Genomic DNA, 20,088 nt, shown 5'->3' with positions numbered 1-20,088 from the left:
CTGTGGAATCATGAGTTTTCCACTTCCTAATAAACTTTTATCAAAGAACTACCAATGTTAATTTTTCATTGTGTGAAGAGTAATAAATTTGCTTGTCCCATGAGAACAGCCTCGACTAGTGCATGAAGTATCTCATATTAATGTTGTCTCTCCATTCAGGTATTTCTACTATGACCATCACCCGAGATCCTGGGAACACACAGAAAGTCAGGGGAGCATACCGTAAATGCCCTTATGCCACAGAGTTGGACATTTTCTCCCCTACTCCATGTCAGATTCGAACACAACTGATTTCACCAACCCTTCCACCTTCATCCTGCTGGGCATTCCTGGCCTAGAGGCAGCCCATGTCTGGATCTCCATCCCCTTCTGTGCTATGTACACCACAGCCATCTTGGGGAACTTCACCATCCTGTTCATCGTGAAGAGGGAGCCGAGCCTCCATGGGCCCATGTACTATTTCCTCTGCATGCTGGCCATCACCGACCTCATCATCTCCACATCCACCCTGCCTAAAATGCTGAGCATCTTCTGGTTCAATTCCAGGGAGATCAGCTTCAGTGCCTGCCTCACCCAGATGTACTTCGTTCACTGCTTCTCAGGGATGGAGTCTGGAATTCTTGTGGCCATGGCTCTGGATCGCTACGTGGCCATCTGCCATCCCTTGAGACATTCCACCATCCTGACAAACCCCATTGTAGCCAAGATCGGCCTGGCCGTGGTGCTGCGTGGTGGCATACTCGCATTACCCTATCCCTTCCTGGCGAGGCGGTGGCCATATTGCAGAACCAACATCATCCCGCACTTCTTTTGTGGGCATATAGCTGTGGTGAACCTGGCCTGCGCTGACATCCGCATCAGTAGTTACTATGGCCTGTTTGATCTTTTCTCTGAGATCGGAATGGATGTGTTTTTTATCGCTGTGTCCTATACTCAGATCCTCCGGGCCATCTTCCGCCTCCCCACAAAGGATGCCCGGCTCAAAACGTTTGGAACCTGCATCTCTCACCTTTGTGCCATCTCAGCTTTGTACATCCCAAATTTCTTCTCCTCCCTCCTGTTCCGGTTTGGCCACAATGTGCCACTGCATGTCCATGTTCTCATTAGCAGTGTGTACCAGCTGGTGCCCCCCATGTTACACCCCATCATTTACGGGGTGAGAACAAAAGAGATCTGGGGCAGGCTGCTCCAGCTCGTTACTCATAAGGAGACCTAAATGTTTTCTCCTTGTGCTCTGGCTCTCAGATTGAGCTCTGTGCAGAGCTGGCTAGTGCATGATGCTGGGGACTCTTCCCTGAATCACAGACAAAGTGAGATTAAACCCTTTCCTGTCCTTACTGTGCTGTGTCAATGTGAAGAACTGGGGAATCATAAAATCATAGAATATCAGGGTTGGAAGGGACCTCAGGAGGTCATCTAGTCCAACCCCCTGCTCAAAGCAGGACCAATCCCCAATCAAATCATCCCAGCCAGGGCTTTGTCAAGCCTGACCTTAAAAACTTCTAAGGAAGGAGATTCTACCACCTCCCTAGGTAACGCATTCCAGTGTTTCACCACCCTCCTAGAGAAAAACTTTTTCCTAATATCCAACCTAAACCTCCCCCACTGCAACTTGAGACCATTAGAATCATAGAATCATAGAATATCAGGGTTGGAAGGGACCTCAGGAGGTCATCTAGTTCAACCCCCTGCTCAAAGCAGGACCAATCCCCAATCAAATCATCCCAGCCAAGGCTTTGTCAAGCCTGACCTTAAAAACTTCCAAGGAAGGAGATTCTACCACCTCCCTAGGTAACGCATTCCAGTGTTTCACCACCCTCCCAGTGAAAAAGGTTTTCCTAATATCCAACCTAAACCTCCCCCACTGCAACTTGAGACCATTACTCCTTGTCCTGTCCTCTTCTACCACTGAGAATAGTCTAGAACCATCCTCTCTGGAACTCCTCTCAGGTAGTTGAAAGCAGCTATCAAATCCCCCCTCATTCTTCTCTTCTGCAGACTAAACAATCCCACTTCCCTCAGCCTCTCCTCATAAGTCATGTGTTCCAGACCCCGAATCATTTTTGTTGCCCTTCGCTGGACTCTCTCCAATTTTTCCACATCCTTCTTGTAGTGTGGGGCCCAAAACTGGACACAGTACTCCAGATGAGGCCTCACCAATGTCGGATAGAGGGGAACGATCACGTCCCTCGATATGCTCGCTATGCCCCTACTTATACATCCCAAAATGCCATTGGCCTTCTTGGCAACAAGGGCACACTGCTGACTCATATCCAGCTTCTCGTCCACTGTAACCCCTAGGTCTTTTTCCGCAGAACTGCTGCCTAGCCATTCGGTCCCACACCCAGGCTGACAGAGGGGAACAATGATATTGGAACCCCAAGCTTGGGGGGGTAGGGGGGCAAAATGCCTGTAATATCTGTGTAAATACAGTGAAATGGTAGGGAGGATGGTCCCAGTGGAGAAGATGCACCAGCCTCCCTCACCCCCAATTTCTCTCGACAGGCCTGATGCACACACATTGGGGACGGAATTTGGCTATGCACTTTTCTAAAGCAAATGTCCTGTGGCTGTTACTGGTAGCAGTTGCATAGTGGAAATGTTTCTATTTCACAGCACCAATAATCCAGCAGTTATGTCAGATCTCTGTGTCCCATGAGGGCTGCCCAACTATGTCCAGATTCTGCCCCCATAGATCTCAACGCTGTCTGTGTGTGAGATGTGTTGTGTCCCCTGGGTCTGTATGGTTCATAACTAATGTTTCTATAGCAGCCTCCCACCGGACAGGTTACAGAGCAGGTTGCAGGCTGCAGCAGGTTTATGGGAATCGCTTCACCCATTGCATAAGTGCAGCCAGCTGTAGTGTGAAACAGGCACGTTGCTTCCACCTATCTACTCCATCCATCCCTCTCTCCACGCAGCCCTCTCTCTGCCTGCCTGTCCGGCACTGCACAGACAGGGTTAAGGAGATGAAGTGGAAAAGGACTGCACAGCCAGGTAAATCTACAAAGGAATCCTTCAGGAGATACAAAGTAATTCTGTAGGCTGAAATTGTACCAGGACACCAGGTCCAATGCTTCCAAAACTTTCATAAAGTGCCACGGGATCTTTGATAGCCACAAGTGTCCAACCCCTCAGTTTTAGGTCTCACAAACCCACTGAAACCCCACCAGGTGAGCAGGCTGGGGTAACCCCAGGGAGAGCAGAAGTCAAGAAATTTGATATGGTTGATATTAGTGAAACCTAGTGGAACAATGTGCAACTACAATTGGAAGTGCAGTTTCTACGGCGTGCGTAGTGGGCCAGCCTCCCAAATACACAGCTAGGGGTTCTGATGGGCTTGAGGTTGGCCCCTCACATGACCACGGCTACCCTGCTGTGTTTAGCATGCTCACTTTATCAGAGCTGGGAGCAACATCTCCAGCTGCTGTGTAGACAATGGAGGAGTGAGAACGTCACTGGGGGAGACATAGGCAAGGCGTGCCCTGCGTTCTCATCATGAAATCATTTGGTCCCAATCCTTTGGGTGCTTTGTGTGCAAAGCTTCCGCTAATGTCCATAGGACTCCTGGGCTCAGAGGGCTCCCAGGTAAGACCCCTGATGTGAACCTCCTGCGTCCTTTCTCCAAAAGGACCGGCAGTGAGGATGGCCATTGGTCTCACAGGCATATGCGGGGCTCAGCCTGGTATTTCCCATTACTCAGGCAAAGCAGCTTTGCTCTAGCTGCGAATCCTGAGAAAAGAGACACAACAGAATCAGTCTGGCTGAAGGGTTTACTCTTCTCACATGAATTGATTGCTGGAACTGATGCTGGCTTGACAGCCCTGAAGAAAGCTTTGCGGCGGGGGGGGGGGGGGTGTCAAGCTACAATCCCCCACGCCATTCCAATAGGCCTCATCTCTGACTGACAGAGGCTTCCTCTGAGGGGTGTCAGAACGGGGAGTCCAAGAAGCCATGGTCCATCCACTTTTCGTCATGGGCCCGGCCACCTGCCCCTCCTCATCCCTCCCCAAGGTCCTGCCCCCTGCCAAGCCAGAAGCCAGAGCTGTGCCAAGGAGCCCAAGCCACTCCATCTCCCCAGGGTGGGGAAGCCCAAGAACAGCCCTGGCCCAGCCTATGGACCTGCCCCTGGAGCCCAATGCCCAGGGCAGGTGGAGGGTCCGCAGCTCCCTGTAGCTACATGGGAGGCTCTTACCATGTGTCAGGGTTCCCTTCCCACTCTGAACTCTGCAGTACAGATGTGGGAACCCTCATGAAAGACCCCCTAGCTTAATTCTACCAGTTTAGGTTAAAACTTCCCCAAGGGACAAATTCCTTTCCTTGTCCTTGGACGGTATTGCTGCCACCAACTAGTGATTTAGACCAGAATTCAGGAAAAGGGCCACATGGAGTCCCTATTTCACCAAAATATTCCCCTATGCCCTGTCAGAGTTCCTTCCCCACTCTGAACTCTAGGGTACAGATGTCTGGACCTGCATGAAAACCTCCTAAGCTTACTTTTACCAGCTTAGGTTAAAACTTCCCCAAGGGACAAACTATTTTACCCTTTGCCCTTGGACTTTCGCTGCCACCACCAAACGTCTAACCAATTTTATTTTATTAGGAAAGAGCCCATTTGGAAACGTCTTTCCCCACAAAATCCTCACCAAAACCTTGCACCCCCCTTCCTGGGGAAGGTTTGATAAAAATCCTCACCAATTTGCATAGGTGACCACAGACCCAAACCCTTGGATCTTAAGAACAAAGAAAAAGCATTCAGTTTCTTAAAAGAAGAATTTTAATAGAAGAAAAAGTAAAAAGAATCACCTCTGTAAAATGAGGATGGTAAATAATTAGATTCAAAACATAGAGAATCCCTCTAGGCAAAACCTTAAGTTACAAAAAGACACAAAAACAGGAATATCCATTCCATTCAGCACAGCTTATTTTTCTCAGCCATTTAAAGAAATCAGAATCTACCGCATCTCTAGCTAGATTACTTACTGAGTTCTAAGACTCCATTCCTGTTCTGTTCCCGGCAAAAGCATCACACAGACACACACGCACAGAACATTTGTTTTTTCTCCCCTCCAGCTTTGAAAGTATCTTGTCTCCTCATTTTGGTCATTTTGGTCAGGTGCCAGCGAGGTTATCCTAGCTTCTTAACCCTTTACAGGTGAAAGGGTTTTTCCTCTGGTCAGGAGAGATTTTAAAGGTGTTTACCCTTCCCTTTATATTTATGACAGGGCTGTTTTCCATGTTCCATTTGACTGTCTTAAAACATTTTGTTTGCATGGGCCCAGCTCACCTATAGCTCCAGATCAATCAGTATGCCTGCCCTGACCTCCTCATTGTAACCACTCTGCCAATCTTTGGGTCATCCTCAAATTTTATCTGCAATGATTTTCTATTTGCTTCCAGATCATTGAATAGCATTGGGCCTAGAATTCATCCCTGAAGAACTCCACTAAAAGCAGCCCCATTCACTGACAATGTCCCATTGACAACTGCTTTCTGAGATCTGTCACTTAGTCTATTTTTGGTCCACTTAATGTGTTCTGTCCTGATATTTTATAGTGTTCATTTTTTTCTCAGTGTTTTTCCCTATTAAATCAAATGCTTCAGAGAAATAAAAATCTATTGCATCTGTGCAGTTCCCATGATCAACGAAATGTATATTCTCATTAAAGGAAGAAATCACATTTATTTGACAAGACCTGGATTCCATAAACCATGTTTTTGTCTGCCATTAATTACATTCTGAGACTTTTTTATTGACTAATCTCAAACCAGCTTCTCTGTTGTTTCCTAACCTTGTCAAATCTTTTTTTTAACTTACCCTTAATTTTTAAAAATTCTTTATATTTAACATAGTACTGTCGTGTATTTGCCTTTTTTCATTTTTTTTTTGTAATGACCCATCCACTCCCAGTCTCTATTCAATCTCTCTGGTCACTCGATTACAGACCTAAAAGTGGCAATACTTCAACAAAAAAACTTCAAAAACAGACACCAACGAGAGACTGCTGAATTGGAATTAATTTGCAAACTGGATACAATTAACTTAGGCTTGAATAGAGACTGGGAGTGGATGGGTCATTACACAAAGTAAAACTATTTCCCCATGTTTATCTCCACCCCCACCCCCCACTGTTCCTCAGACGTTCTTGTCAACTGCTGGAAATGGCCCACCTTGATTATCACTACAAAAGGTTCCCCCCCACTCCGCTCTCCTGCTGGTAATAGCTCATCTTAAGTGATCACTCTGGTTACAGTGTGTATGAAACCCATTGTTTCATGTTCTCTATGTATATAAATCTCCCCACTGTATTTTCCACTGAATGCATCCGATGAAGTGAGCTGCAGCTCACGAAAGCTTATGCTCAAATAAATTGCTTAGTCTCTAAAATGCCACAAGTACTCCTTTTCTTTTTGCGAATACAGACTAACACTGCAGCTACTCTGAAACCTATCATATTAACATAGTTTCTCTATCCAGGCATTTGTATTGTTACCATTACCATAGATCCTGGGCACATGCAGGAAGTCGGGGGAACGTGTTCTGCCTCAGCGTTTGGACACCTCCTCCCCTACTCCATGTCTGATTCAAACACAACCGACTTCATCAACCCCTCCACCTTCATTCTGCTGGGCACTCCTGGCCTGGAGGTGGCCAATGTCTGGATCTCCATCCCCTTCTGTGCCATTTATGCCATAGCCCTGTTGGGGAACTTCACTATCCTGATCATCATGAAGAGGGAGCTGAGGCTCCATGGGCCCATGTACTATTTCCTCTGCATGCTGGCCATCACCGACCTGGTTCTGCCTACATCTATCCTTCCCAAAATGCTGAGCATCTTCTGGTACAATTCCAGGGAGATCGATTTCAGTTCCTGCCTCACCCAGATGTACTTCATTCACTGCCTCTTCATGATGGAGTCTCGAATCTTAGTGGCCATGGCTTTTGATCTCCACATGGCCATCTGCAATCCTCTCGAGCCATTCCGGCACCCTGACAAACCCCATGGTGGCCATGATTGGACTGGTCATGGTGCTGCACAGTGGCATGCTTGTACTGCCCTATCTCCTCCTGGCGAGGCGGTGGCCATATTGCAGAACTAACATCATCCCCCACACGCACTGTGAGCACATGGTCATGGTGAAACTGGCCTGCACTGACACCCGTGTCAGTAGTTACTATGGCCTCTTTGTGGTATTTTGTGTGCTTGGTCTGGATGTGTTTTTTATCGCCATGTCCTATACCCAGATCCTCAGGGCCATCTTCAGCCTCCCCACAAAGGATGCCCGGCTCAAGACTTTTGGCACCTGCAGCTTCCACCTCTGTGCCATCTTAGCCTTTTACATCCCAGGTCTCTTCTCCTCCCTCATGTCCCGGTTTGTCCAGAATGTGGCCCCAAGTTTCCAGGTTCTCAGGGCCAACGTCTACCTCCTGGTGCCTCCCATGCTAGACCCCATCATCTATGGGGTGAGGACCAAACAGATCGGGGGCAGGCTTCTCAGGATCTTTACTCATAAAGGAACCTAATTTTTCTCCTGTTGCTCTGGGTCTCACACTGAGCTCCATGCAGAGCTGGCTGGTGACACGGTGCTGGGCAATCTTCCCTGAATGACTTGCTGGATAGTCAAAGAGAGATTAAATCCTTTCCTGACCTTACTGTGCTGTGTTAGCCTGACAAGCTGGGGAATCCGTCTATGTACAACACATAGGTTTTTCACTTTTCTAATTGCAAGTAACTTGACCTCTGAAGCCCCACAACCCTTCCCCACCTCTTCCCATCAAGGCCCCACCATTGTCACTAGCTCATCTTCTTCCCTCACCTTGTCACTGTCTGGATCATCTCTGCACCTCAAAGCACCCCTAATTTACGATGGTGATGTAATTATGGTGTGTTTTGTACAAATTATGCCTTGTGAAGTATCATTCTCAAAGTCTTGATCTGCTAAACATTAATACCTTTTGGGTTGTATGCACTGTCATTGTATGTGAAGATATGAAATCTTGCCATGTATAAGTTACTAAATTATGGTGTGAGGCTGCAAACACCCACAACCAGCCTTTCAGGTAGAACAATGAAGTAGCCAGACAGTGTTAATTGCTGTTGTCAACACCCATCTTGGGAAGAATCTATTAACACAGGGACTCTGCATAAGGGAGCACGGGGACAATGGAGAATGTTTGACCAATGGGGGTGGATCCCTCCTGTAACATGCAAAGTCTTTCCAAGAAGCTGGAAGAAGCTATAAAAAATGGGGAGTGACGTCATGATTTGTCTTCACTTCCCCATAACTCAACATGTGACAGAACCTCTGGAAGACAAGGATTTGGAATGAGGGAGGGGAATCCAAGCTGCAAAGCAGATGCAATCTTTGCCTCAAGAATCTGTAAGCCTGCTTGTGTCATCAGTCAGGGTGAGATATCACTGATTCGAATCCTATTTAGTTTGAATAAGTCTTACATTGTGATTTTGTTTGATTGCCTATGTAACCTGCTTTGATCTGTTTGCTTTACTTATAATCACTTGAAATCTATCCTTCTGTCGTTAATAAGTCTGTTTTATGTTTTATCTTAACTAGTGTGTTTTTGAGTGAAGTGTCTGGGAATCTTAACTCTGTGAATGAATCCCTGTGAAGGGCAAGATGGTTTATAGTCCAGCAGGGGTGCAATGTTGTGGATCTGTGAAATTGGCTGGGGTCTCCATTGCTGGTGCATGAGAGGATTAAGTAAAGAACTGAGGTAACACAGTTGTGTGTGTGTGCTGTCCTTTTGGGTGATAACAGGGCCTGGATGGGCTTGCTGTGTATCACCATCAACGCAGGGGGAGAGGCCAACAGAGCTCAATATTTAGGGGGCACAACAGTTCCAACAGATTCTACGCTTTACCCCTGGGGTACATCCCAATACAATCTCCACCTCCCACCCCCACACCAACTGGGCTTCCTCTGCTCCAGGGCTGGGATGGGAGTTGCTCCAGCCTCACAAGGAGCCTGCCTGCAGGTAGGAGGCAGCGACAGTTAATATCCCAAGGCCTGCCTCTTCCCTACCGTAACCAGACACTGTCAGATGAAATTAGTTAGGAACATAAAAGGAAACAAGAAAACATTCTACAAACACATTAGAAGCAAGAGAAAGACCAAGGACAGAGTAGGCCCGTAATCTTTCCCCCTCATTGAGTAACGGTCCCGTTAACAGCTCCCAGGCGCTCTTGGACTGTAAATGTCCCTTCCCACAACACTTCCATCTTCTGGGCCTGGAGCGCCTTTAAGCCCATGACCTGGTCCCTTACTTTGAAGGAACGCTCTCTGGCATGTTTATCGTACCAGACCTTTTGCTCTTCCTGAGCATCTTTTAGGTTTTCTTTTGCAAGGGCTAAAGAGTCGTGGAAGGTGTTTTGTAGGTTGTTACAAAGTCCAGAATGTTAGTTCCTGGAGAAGGCATAAACCTCTCTCCTTGCTGCTTCACCAACTGTAATGGCCCCTTAACCTCGCACCCATACTCAAGTTCAAATGGTGAAAAGCCCAAACTGGGATGTGGTACAGCTCTGTAGGCAAAGATCAACTGCTGCAACACTAGGTTCCAATCATTGGAGTGCTCATTTACGAATTTACATATCATGGCAACCAAAGTTTCATTAAGCTTCTCCACCAGGTCATTTGTTTGATGGTGGTAAAGGGTGGCAACCAAGTACTTCACCCCATGAACTTCCCAAAGACTTTCCATGGTCTCTGCCAGAAAATTAGCTCCCAAATCCATAAGAATGTTGGAGGGCCAACCTACCATGGCAAAAATGTCTGTTAATGCCTGGCATGCACTTTTATCCCTGGTGTTGCTTAGAGCTACTGCTTCTGGCTATCAGGTGGCAAAATCCATTAAAGTCAGTATGTACTGCTTTCCTCTGGGTGTCTTTTTCAGAAAAGAACCCAGAATATCCACAGCTACCCCCTGAAATGGAACTTCAATGATGGGGAGTGGCTGGAGAGGGGCTTTGACCTGGTCTTGGGGTTTTCGCACTCTTTGGCACACCTCACAAGACCGGACATAGGTAGAAACATCCTTGCCCATTCCCTCCCAGTGGAAGGACTTCCCCAAATCGTCTTTGGTCCTGTTCACCCCAGCATGGCCACTAGGATGATCATGGGCTAAGTTCAAGAGCTTGACCCAGTACTTAGTTGGAACTACCAACTGTCCCTGAGGATGCCAGTCTTCCTGGTGTCCACCTGAAAGAGTTTTCTTGTATAAAAGTCCTCTTTCTACAACAAACCTGGATCTATCAGAAGAGCTGAGAGGCGGTGGGTTGCTCCGTGCCATCGTCCAAGCTGTCTGGAGTCTTTCATCTGCTTCCTCTTCAGTCTGGAACTGTTCCCTTGATGCTGGAGACCTCAGTTCCTCATTGGATTGTGGACTTGGGCTTGGTCCCTCTGGAAGCGATGCAGGGGATGGGGCTGTTTCCGTTGACTGTGACCCGCTCTCCACTGGTACCCTATGTTGGGGTTCAGGCTCTGGCTGACCCTCTTGTGTAGGGTTATCTGCTGCTGCCAGGGCAAGCTTGGTGGTGCCCTCAGGCGTTGGAGCTGTAGACGGGGTTGCAAGCGCTGGACTCAGTGCTGGCAATGGTTCTGGTGCTGATTGCTCCACCGGTTCCAGTTCTGGGCTTGACTCTGGCAGGGTCTCTGCGACTGGATGCACTACGGCTGTTGCAGACATTGGCAGGGGATCCGGTTCCACGACCTCAGTCTCGGTTTCTAGTAACACAGACTGGGCCCTTGTAGAAGGGTCAGGGCCAGAGCTAGATGTGAAGACTTGCTTAGCCTGGCTGTGGGTGACTATTCCCACCGTCTTGGCTAGCTTCACATGGTTGGCCAAGTCTTCCCCCAGCAGCATGGGAATGGGCTAATCATCATAGACTGCAAAAGTCCACGTTCCTGACCAGCCCTCGTACTGGACAGGCAACTTGGCTGTAGGCAAATCGAAAGAGTTTGATATGAAGGGTTGAATCTTCACTTGGGCATCTGGGTTGATGAATTTGGGGTCCACTAAGGATTGATGGATAGCTGATACCTGCGTGCCAGTGTCCCTCCTCGCTGTAACTTTCTTCCTGCCCACACTCACAGTTTCCCTTTGCTCTAAGGGTATCTGGGAGGCATCTGGGCCTGAGGACCTTTGGTGTGACCCCGGTGCAATGAACTGCAGTCTGTTGGGGTTCTGGGGGCAGTTGGCCTTCACATGCCCCAGCTCATTACATTTAAAACATCGCCCAGTTGACCGGTCACTGGGGCGAGGTGGGTTGCTGGAGAACGGTGTGGTGGGATGATAAGGTTTCTGGGGTTTTCCTTGGGATGTAGGTGGGGCCTTGGGTTGCCCCCGGTGATAGGGGTTTTTTTGGGTTGCCCCTTCTGGTATCTACTCCAACTGCTACTAGCTCTTTTCTTTTCCGCCACCTCCACCCGTTTGGTTCCGATCTCCCTTGCCTCAATTATAGTTTTGGGCTTCCCATCTAGGATGTATGTTTCTATTTCCTCAGGAACACCCTCTAAGAACTGCTCCATTTGCATTAGGAAAGGCAGATCTTCCAGTGATTTAACACGTGCTCCCGATATCCAGGCATCCCAACGTTTCCCAATGTGGTGGGCGTGTCGGGAAAATGCCACGTCTGGTTTCCACCTTAGGGCTGTTAGGTGAGAAAAGCTAAGCAGGAGGCAGTTATGCCAACCGAACCCAAGTCAGGCCAAGAGAGGCTGCTGGGCAAGTCTCTGAAAGTAGAATGAAGGAATATGTGTTTAAGTTACAGAGAGTGAGAATAAAGGGGAGGCCTGCATTCCTGCATTCCTGTACCAGATGTGCTGGGAACAGTCCTTGAGATACAGAGGCGCTGTTTTCCACTCCCTGCTCTTGTGTTATGTCTGTTTTAACTCCTCGTCTCCTGGTTGACACCCACACCGATAAGAAGGTTAGTGAAGCACTACGATTTGCTAAAAGTTATCGACAATAAGAGGGGGTAGATGTGCATGCATATAGAGAAAGAGGATTTTAACTAATATAGGGGAGGGGTGGGCTGCTTTATGAATACATCTGTGACGCGACGGGACTGTCTATAAAAACCTATGAGTTTTACTTAGAGGCAGCTGGTTCTCTTTGGAGACGGGCCGCTCTCTATTGTTGTGTGCACTCTTCAATAAAGAGCTTTGAGTTCGGACATTGCTGGTGTTGCCTGTCTCTCTCTGGTCAGACAACGAACCATGGCCGTCTCGGGTTCGAGTCCTCGACAGGGCTCTGAACTGCCAATGGGCATGCTCGAGTGTTAGCCCCATTCTGATTCTGGCCTTTTAAAAAAAGAGTTTTTCATGTGTTCTTTAAGCATTTCAGCTGCCACCTCTGCTAAGGCTGCACTGAGCTGCCGCCTCAGCTCCACCACATTCTGGTTTCTAGAGATGCTGTACCCAAGGCAGGCCCTTTCGAAATTTTCTAAGAAGGCCTCTGTATCATTGCCTACCTTGTAGGTGGGGTATTTCTTGGAATGGGGCGCGGTACCTGGAGAAGGACTGTTAGGGTTACCTGCTGGACCCAGCTTAGCCCTTTACAGCTCCAAGTGCTTCAGCTCTAACTCCATCTCCAAGCACTTCACCTCTTTTCTTTCTTCCATCTCCAAGTGCTTTGCCTCTTTTCTCTCCTCCACCTATGACTTCAAGTGCTTTAAGTCCATTTGTCTTTCGTGTTCCTTCTGTTTTTCTTTAGCTTTCAATCTGGCTAATTCCAGTTCTTTCTGCACCTCACTTTCAGTCATCTTTGCTAACCTTCCTGCCCTTAGCCTAGCCTAGCCCAAGAGCTAAGAAAAAAAATAGATTGTGAATTCCCTTGCTATAGCCGAACTACTCTGCCCTCAGGCAAAGAGAAAAAAACTCCAGCTGCTCTCAGCTAAAAAAAAAAAGTGTTCTTAAAAAACAACAACAAAAACCTCCCTGGTTTTCAAGCAGCCAAAAGGAAAAAAATGTGTCCTTTTAAAATCCTGAGGTCTGTGCTTCTGGTTCAAAATAATCCCATCGCGCTGCCACCATGTCAGGTTTCCCCCGCATTCTGAACTCTGGGGTACAGATGTGGGGACCCACATGAAAGACCCCTAAGCTTATATTTTACCAGCTTCAGTTAAAACTTCCCCAAGATACAAATTCCCTTCCTTCTGTAATGATGCAGGTTCTGGTGGGACCCAACTGAGAGTGCCAATTCAGGACAAATTGCTTCAAGCAGGGCAGTTACAGCCCAAGGCTGGGGTTTCTATGCACACCAAGGCAAACCAAACCAGCCAGACAGAGCGGACTTTGGTTGTACCCCACTGACTAACCACAAGTCACACAAGCAATTCCCTTAGACACTCCAGTTTTCCAGTATCACCACCAGTGCCACTCGTTATGGGGATAAATGGTTATGAAAACCAAAACCCCAGTAAAAGGAAAAATGTTCTCTTGATCCCAAAGGCCCAAGCCTCAGACCCAGGTCAATATACAAATCAGATCTTACCCACAAATCACGCTGTTGCCAATCCTTTCGAATCTAAAATCCAAAGGTTTAGTCATAAAAGAAAAAGAGATGAGAGCTAGAATGGATTAAATGGAATCAATTACATCCAGTAATGACAAAGTTCTTGGTTCAGGCTTGCAGCAGTGATGGAATAAACGGCAGGTTCAAATCAAGTCTCTGGAGAACATCCCCAGCTGGGATGGTTCTTCAGTCCTTGGTTCAAAGCTTCGGTTTGTAGCAAAGTACCTCCAGAGGTCTGAAGCAGGATTGAAGACCAGATGGAGGAGCTGCAGCAGCTTTTTACATTCTCTTGCCATGTGGTCTCTTTCTTTGTCCCAAGGACAAGCTGCCCATCCCATGGCCTGGAAACATCTCAGAGTTCTGTCCATAGGCAGGGCCCTGCACACCTTGCTGAGTTCCAAGGCGTGTCTGCCTTCTCTCAATGGGTCAGTTGTGTCGCTGATGGTCCTTAATGGACCATCCAGCAGGCTTGGCAGAGCTGACACCAACTTGTCTGCGGTGTCACCCAGAAGCACAGCATAAGTTTGGAATAGAGACAGTATAGAGCCAATACTCATATCTTTAAATACAAAAATGATACATGCAAACAGACAGCATAATCCTAACCAGCAAACCATAACCTTGTATTAGACACCTTATTTGACACCCTTTATACAAGATTTGGTGCAACTACAGGATCTTGGTTGCAACAATGATCTATACGGACCCAGTTCAAGTAAATAACGTCACACCTTGTCTTTGGACTGTATTCTTGCCACCAAGTGATTTACATCAAAAATTCAGGGGTGGGTCACGTGGAATCCCTATCCCCCAAATTATCCCCCATGCCTCTTCACCCCCTTTCCTGGGGAGGCTTGAGAATACTATACCAACTAATTGCCTTAGCAATGTGAGTACTGACCAGACCCTTTATCTTTAGGACACTGAAATCAATCAGCTTCTTAAAAGAAGAACTTTATTATAAAGAAAAAAGTAAAAGAATCACACCTGTAAAATCAGGATGGAAGGTAACTTTACAGGGTAAGAAAAAGATTTAAAACACAGAGGACCCCCCTCTGGACTCAGCTTCACAGTTACCAAAACAGGAATGAAACTACCTCTTTACCATAGGGAAAATTCAAAAGACACAACAACAGATAACCTCACACATTTCCTTGCCTTACTTACAATGTTTGTAATTTTAGATGGTTCATTTCAGGTATGTTTTCAAGAGATGTTGTACCTTCCTGGTCTCTCTCTCCGTCCAGAGAGGGAACAAACAAAGAGAGCCACAAAACAAAACCTCCCCCCCCCCCCCACCACTTCCCAAGATTTGAAAGTATCTTCTTTCCTCATTGGTCCTTCTGGTCATATGCCAACTAGGTTATTTGAACTTCTTAACCCCTTACAGGTAAAGAGATTCAGTACAGCTGGCCAGGAGGGATTTTATGCTACCCTTATCTCTATGTTTTTGACAGGTGATCTGTAGTAGACCCCTAACATGACATCACACTTGTTTTTTTACCCCTTTTATCCTTACCCAGAGACTTTCAAGAAGTCTGTCTCTTATTTCTATCTCAACCTCAGTTAAGTGTATCCATTTTAATATATAAGGCCACACCTCCTCCTTTTTCCCCTGCCTGTCCTTCCTGAGGAAGCTGTACCCTTCCCTACCGATATTCCAGTCATGTGTATTTTATCCCACCAAATCTCTGTGATGCCAGCTATGTCATAGTTGTATTTATTTAATAGCACTACGAGTTCTTCCTGCTTATTCTCCATAATGCTCGCATTAATATACAGACCTCTAAGATACTGATTTGATTCCCCCCCCCCCCCAGTTCTGTCTTGTCTCTCCCTTATTTCTGCTATAACAGCCCATCCTCCCAGATTCCATACCTTATCACAGGTCTCCATATTTTTGATTTACCTGTGGGCTTTGGTCACTTACCCCTGGTGAACCTAGATTATAGACATATGATTTGCTGAATATGATTATCCTATTTGTATACATGTATCACATTGTATCTGAAGTTATGAATATTGACTATGTACTGGTATTTCAAATGTGTTTACTCCTGTGATAACTCCCACAAGGTAGTTTGCATCAATTCTAGCCAGCACATTGTCAATGGACTATGCAAGCTGATGGTCCCTCAGTGAGTACAATTGGCCTTGGAAGAAGCTTATCCCCACCTGATGGACTTTCCTCTGGACATTCTAGCCAGAATATGGGTAATGGCTCCTGATATGATTCATCAAAGCATGCATGAGCATGTGACCAGCTCATGTAACACTGGAATCAATCTTGTGCCTGAACTTTTCCACTAACTGTGCTGAAGGATTTTTTGGGGACACTAAAGTTTGCTCCTTGTGACAGAAGTTATAACAGGGAGAAGTGACATCACAACTTGGTTTCACACCCTCCACAATTCAACACCTGAAATCATGGCTAGAGAAAAAATACTTTGAGTGGGGAAGTGGTCCCCGTGTAGCCTATAGGATTAACCTGCCTGCTTTGTGTGTATATATATATATATATATATACACACATACACACACACAAACTTGGAAACCCCCCTATGCCATTCTTCCATTATCTATCTAGGCGAAAGGTCTCAGACATATGTGTCGGTGTTGACTTCCTATCTGGGTGAAAGGTCCCAGACATAGATATGTTAACTTTGCCGAAGCTTAACATACAGGATATGGCCTGTAGGTCCCTTGAGTTACAGCTGAACTTACTTTAATATATATACTTTTCTTATAGTTTAAATATTCAGTTTATTGTAATAGGTTTATAGATTTATACTAAAGTAAGTTCAGCTGATAAGAAATAAGCTACTCTACTTTATGCCTTTTGTGAGGATCCTGAACTCAACAATCTTATAGTCTCTGCTGCCCAGGTTGCCACGCACTTCTACTTCCCCACCATGACATCACCCTTGTTGCTCTCATTCTAAACTTAACCCAAAGACTGTCAACAGGCTTTTCTCCAGTTTCATACTAGAGCTCTGAGGAATCATACTGCTCTCTTACATACAGGGCAACTCCTCCACCTTTCCTTCCTGAACAGTTATGCCCATCCATGACAGTGCTCCAGTCATGTGAGCTACCCCACCAAGTCTGTTATTCCAGTCACATCATAGTTCTTTGATTGTGCCAGGACCTCCAATTTTTCCTGCTTGTTTCCCAGGCTTCTTGCTTTCGTGTACATGCACCTAAGATAACTAGCTGATTGCCCTGCTTTCTCAGTATGAATCAGAAGCTCCCCCCCACCCCTGCGTTGTACCCTCCGCCTTGTGTTTCCTCCCTGTATTCCACTTCCCCACTTACCTCTGGGCTTAGGTCACCGTCCCCCAGCAAACCTAGTTTAAAGCCCTCCTCACTAAGTTATCCAGCCTGCCTGCGAAGATGTTCTTCCCTCACTTCATTAGGTGGCTCCCATCTCTTCCTAGCAATCCTTCTTCCTGGAACAATATCCCATGGTCAAAGAATCCAAAGTCCTCTCTCCGACACCACCTGCGTAACCACACATTTACCTCTACAATACGACGGTCCCTATCTGGGCCTCTTCCTTCCATAGGAAGGATGGACGAGAACAGGACTCGTGCCTCAAACTCCTTTATCCTTCTTTCTAGAGCCACGTAGTGGGCAGTGGCCCACTCAAGGTCATTCTTGGCAGCGCCATTGGTGCCCAAGTGGAGAAGTAGGCAGCGGTAGCGGTCCGAGGTCTTGATGCATCTCGGCAGTCTCTCCGTCACATCCTGAATACTAGCTCCAGGCAAGCAGCAGACTTGTCAAGTCTCTCGTCTGGTCGGCAGATGCATGACTCCATCCCCCTTAAGAGGGAGTCCCCGACCACCACCACCTGTCTCCTCCTCTTGGGAGCGGTAGTTGTGGAAGCCTCATCCCTAGGACAGTGCATCTCATGCCTTTTGGTTGATGGAGTTTCCTTCTGATCCCTTCCCTAAGATGGCTCTTACAAATCATTCTCTGCAGTAGTACCTGTGTAGAGAGCCTGAAAACGGTTTCTTACCTCTATCTGTATAGGGGTACATGGGTTCTCCTCAGTCTTCTTCTGGAGGTCACTGTGATGGGTTGGATCACAGAACCCCCCTGGGAGCTGCTACCTGATATGCCAAGATTACTTCTGCTCCTGCTTTCCTTGTCAGCTTAGGAATTCAGTGCCCTGCCTGGTTTGAGCCAGACCCGCTAGCCTGCTGCAAACCCAAACCCAGGTGTGAACCACGTCCCCTAACAGCTGTAGACTTAACTGAGAGCAGCTTACAGAAGTGTTCCTGTCCTTGACACTCAGATTCCCAACTCCCAGTGGGGCCCAAACCCTGAATAAATCCATTTTACCCTGTAATTTATACATGGTAAACTCATAAATTGTTTGACCGCTATAACACTGAGAGAGATATGCACAGCTGTTCCCCCTTCCCCCAGGTATGAATACGCACTCTGGGTTAATTAAAAAGTAAAAAGTGATTTTATTAAACACAGGAAGAAGGATTTAAGTGTTTCTAAGTAGTAACAGACAGAACTTAGTTGGGGATTAGTCCTGCTTTGAGCAGGGGGTTGGACTAGATGACCTCCTGAGGTCCCTTCCAACCCTGATATTCTATGATTCTATGAAAAAAGAAAAAGGAGTACTAGTGGCACCTTAGAGACTAACCAATTTATTTGAGCATAAGCTTTCGTGAGCTGCAGCTCACTTCATCGGATGCATTCAGTGGAAAATACAGTGAGGAGATTTATATACACACAGAACATGAAACAATGGGTGTTATCATACACACTGTAAAGAGCGTGATCATTTAAGATGAGCTATTACCAGCAGGAGAGTGGGGGGGGTGGGAGAAAACCTTTTGTAGTGATAATTGTGTCCAGCTTGCAAATTAATTTGTAACAAATTGACAGAGTCGGAAGAGTACCCAGAAGTCACCTACTCCAGGACAGGCCCAACAAAGATAATAATAGAACGCCATTAGCCATCACCTTCAGCCCCCAACTAAAACCTCTCCAACGCTTCATCAAGGATCTACAACCTATCTTGAAGGACGACCCATCACTCTGACAGATCTTGGGAGACAGGCCAGTCCTTGCTTACAGACAGCCCCCCAACCTGAAGCAAATACTCACCAGCAACCACATACCACACAACAGAACCACTAACCCAGGAACCTATCCTTGCAACAAAGCCCGTTGCCAACTGTGCCCACATATCTATTCAGGGGACACCATCATAGGGCCTAATCACATCAGCCACACTATCAGAGGCTCGTTCACCTGCACATACACCAATGTGATCTATGCCATCATGTGCCAGCAATGCCCCTCTGCCATGTACATTGGTCAAACTGGACAGTCTCTACGTAAAAGAAGAAATGGACACAAATCAGATGTCAAGAATTATAACATTCAAAAACCAGTCAGAGAACACTTCAATCTCTCTGGTCACTCGATTACAGACCTAAAAGTCGCAATATTACAACAAAAAGACTTCAAAAACAGACTCCAAAGAGAGACTGCTGAATTGGAATTAATTTGCAAACCGGATACAATTAACTTAGGCTTGAATAGAGACTGGGAGTGGATGGGTCATTACACAAAGTAAAACTATTTCCCCATGTTTATTCCCCCACCCCACCCCCCACTGCTCCTCGGACGTTCCTGTTAACTGCTGGAAATGGCCCACCTTGATTATCACTACAAAAGGTTTTCTCCCCCCCGCCCCCGCTCTCCTGCTGGTAATAGCTCATCTTAAGTGATCACTCTCCTTACAATGTGTATGATAACACCCATTTTTTCATGTTCCGTGTGTATATAAATCTCCCCGCTGTATTTGCAACTGAATGCAGCCGATGAAGTGAGCTGTAGCTCACGAAAGCTTATGCTCAAATAAATTGGTTAGTCTCTAAGATGCCACAAGTCCTCCTTTTCTTTTTGCGAATACAAACTAACACGGCTGCTACTCTGAAACCTATGATTAACAAAGTGAATTACAAAGCAAAATAAAATAAAACCTGCAAGTCTATGTCTAATAAAACTGAATACAGACAAAACCTCACCAGTTCCAGTAACCTTCATTTTACAGACTAATCTCCTTCTAGTCCGGGTCCAGCAATCACTCACACCCCCTGTTGTTATTGTCCTTTGTTCCAGTTTCATTCTTAGGGGTAGAGAGGCTCTCTCTTTAGCCAGCTGAAGATAAAATGGAGGGGTCTCCAAGAGGTTTAAATAGACTTTCTCCTGTGGGTGGAGACCCCCTCCTCTTGCCTATGCAAAGTCCAGCTCCGAGTTCTGGAGTCACCTGGGTAAGTCACATGTCCATGCATGACTCTCAGTTTTTACAGGCAGAAGCCATTGACCACATGGCATCTTGAATGTCTCCAGGAAGACTTCTTATGTGAATTGGAGCCTTCCAAGATGCATTGTTTCTTAAGTGCTTCTTGATTGGCCACTTAACTTTGCAAATTCCTTTCTCCAGGAACTGACCAGATGCTCTACTAAGGTTATTTAGAAATCAAGCCAGTACACAGACAATATTAATAACTTCGAATACAAAAATG

General features: G+C 46.5%; 1 protein-coding gene and 1 pseudogene across 1 annotated transcript; both read left to right on the top strand.

The window, feature by feature from the left end:
- The first annotated feature begins 268 nt into the window (after positions 1-268).
- Positions 269-1,216, top strand: LOC102930900 (olfactory receptor 52R1). Its single transcript, XM_007070775.2, has one exon. The coding sequence runs from the start codon at positions 269-271 to the stop codon at positions 1,214-1,216; it is 948 nt and encodes a 315-aa protein (XP_007070837.2).
- A 5,360-nt stretch (positions 1,217-6,576) lies between these two features.
- Positions 6,577-7,525, top strand: LOC102930679 (annotated as a pseudogene).
- Positions 7,526-20,088: the final 12,563 nt, after the last annotated feature.

Source organism: Chelonia mydas, chromosome 1 (genome assembly GCF_015237465.2).
Source record: "Chelonia mydas isolate rCheMyd1 chromosome 1, rCheMyd1.pri.v2, whole genome shotgun sequence".
Classification (NCBI taxonomy): domain Eukaryota; kingdom Metazoa; phylum Chordata; order Testudines; family Cheloniidae; genus Chelonia; species Chelonia mydas.
This window is presented reverse-complemented; position numbering and strand designations above follow the sequence as displayed.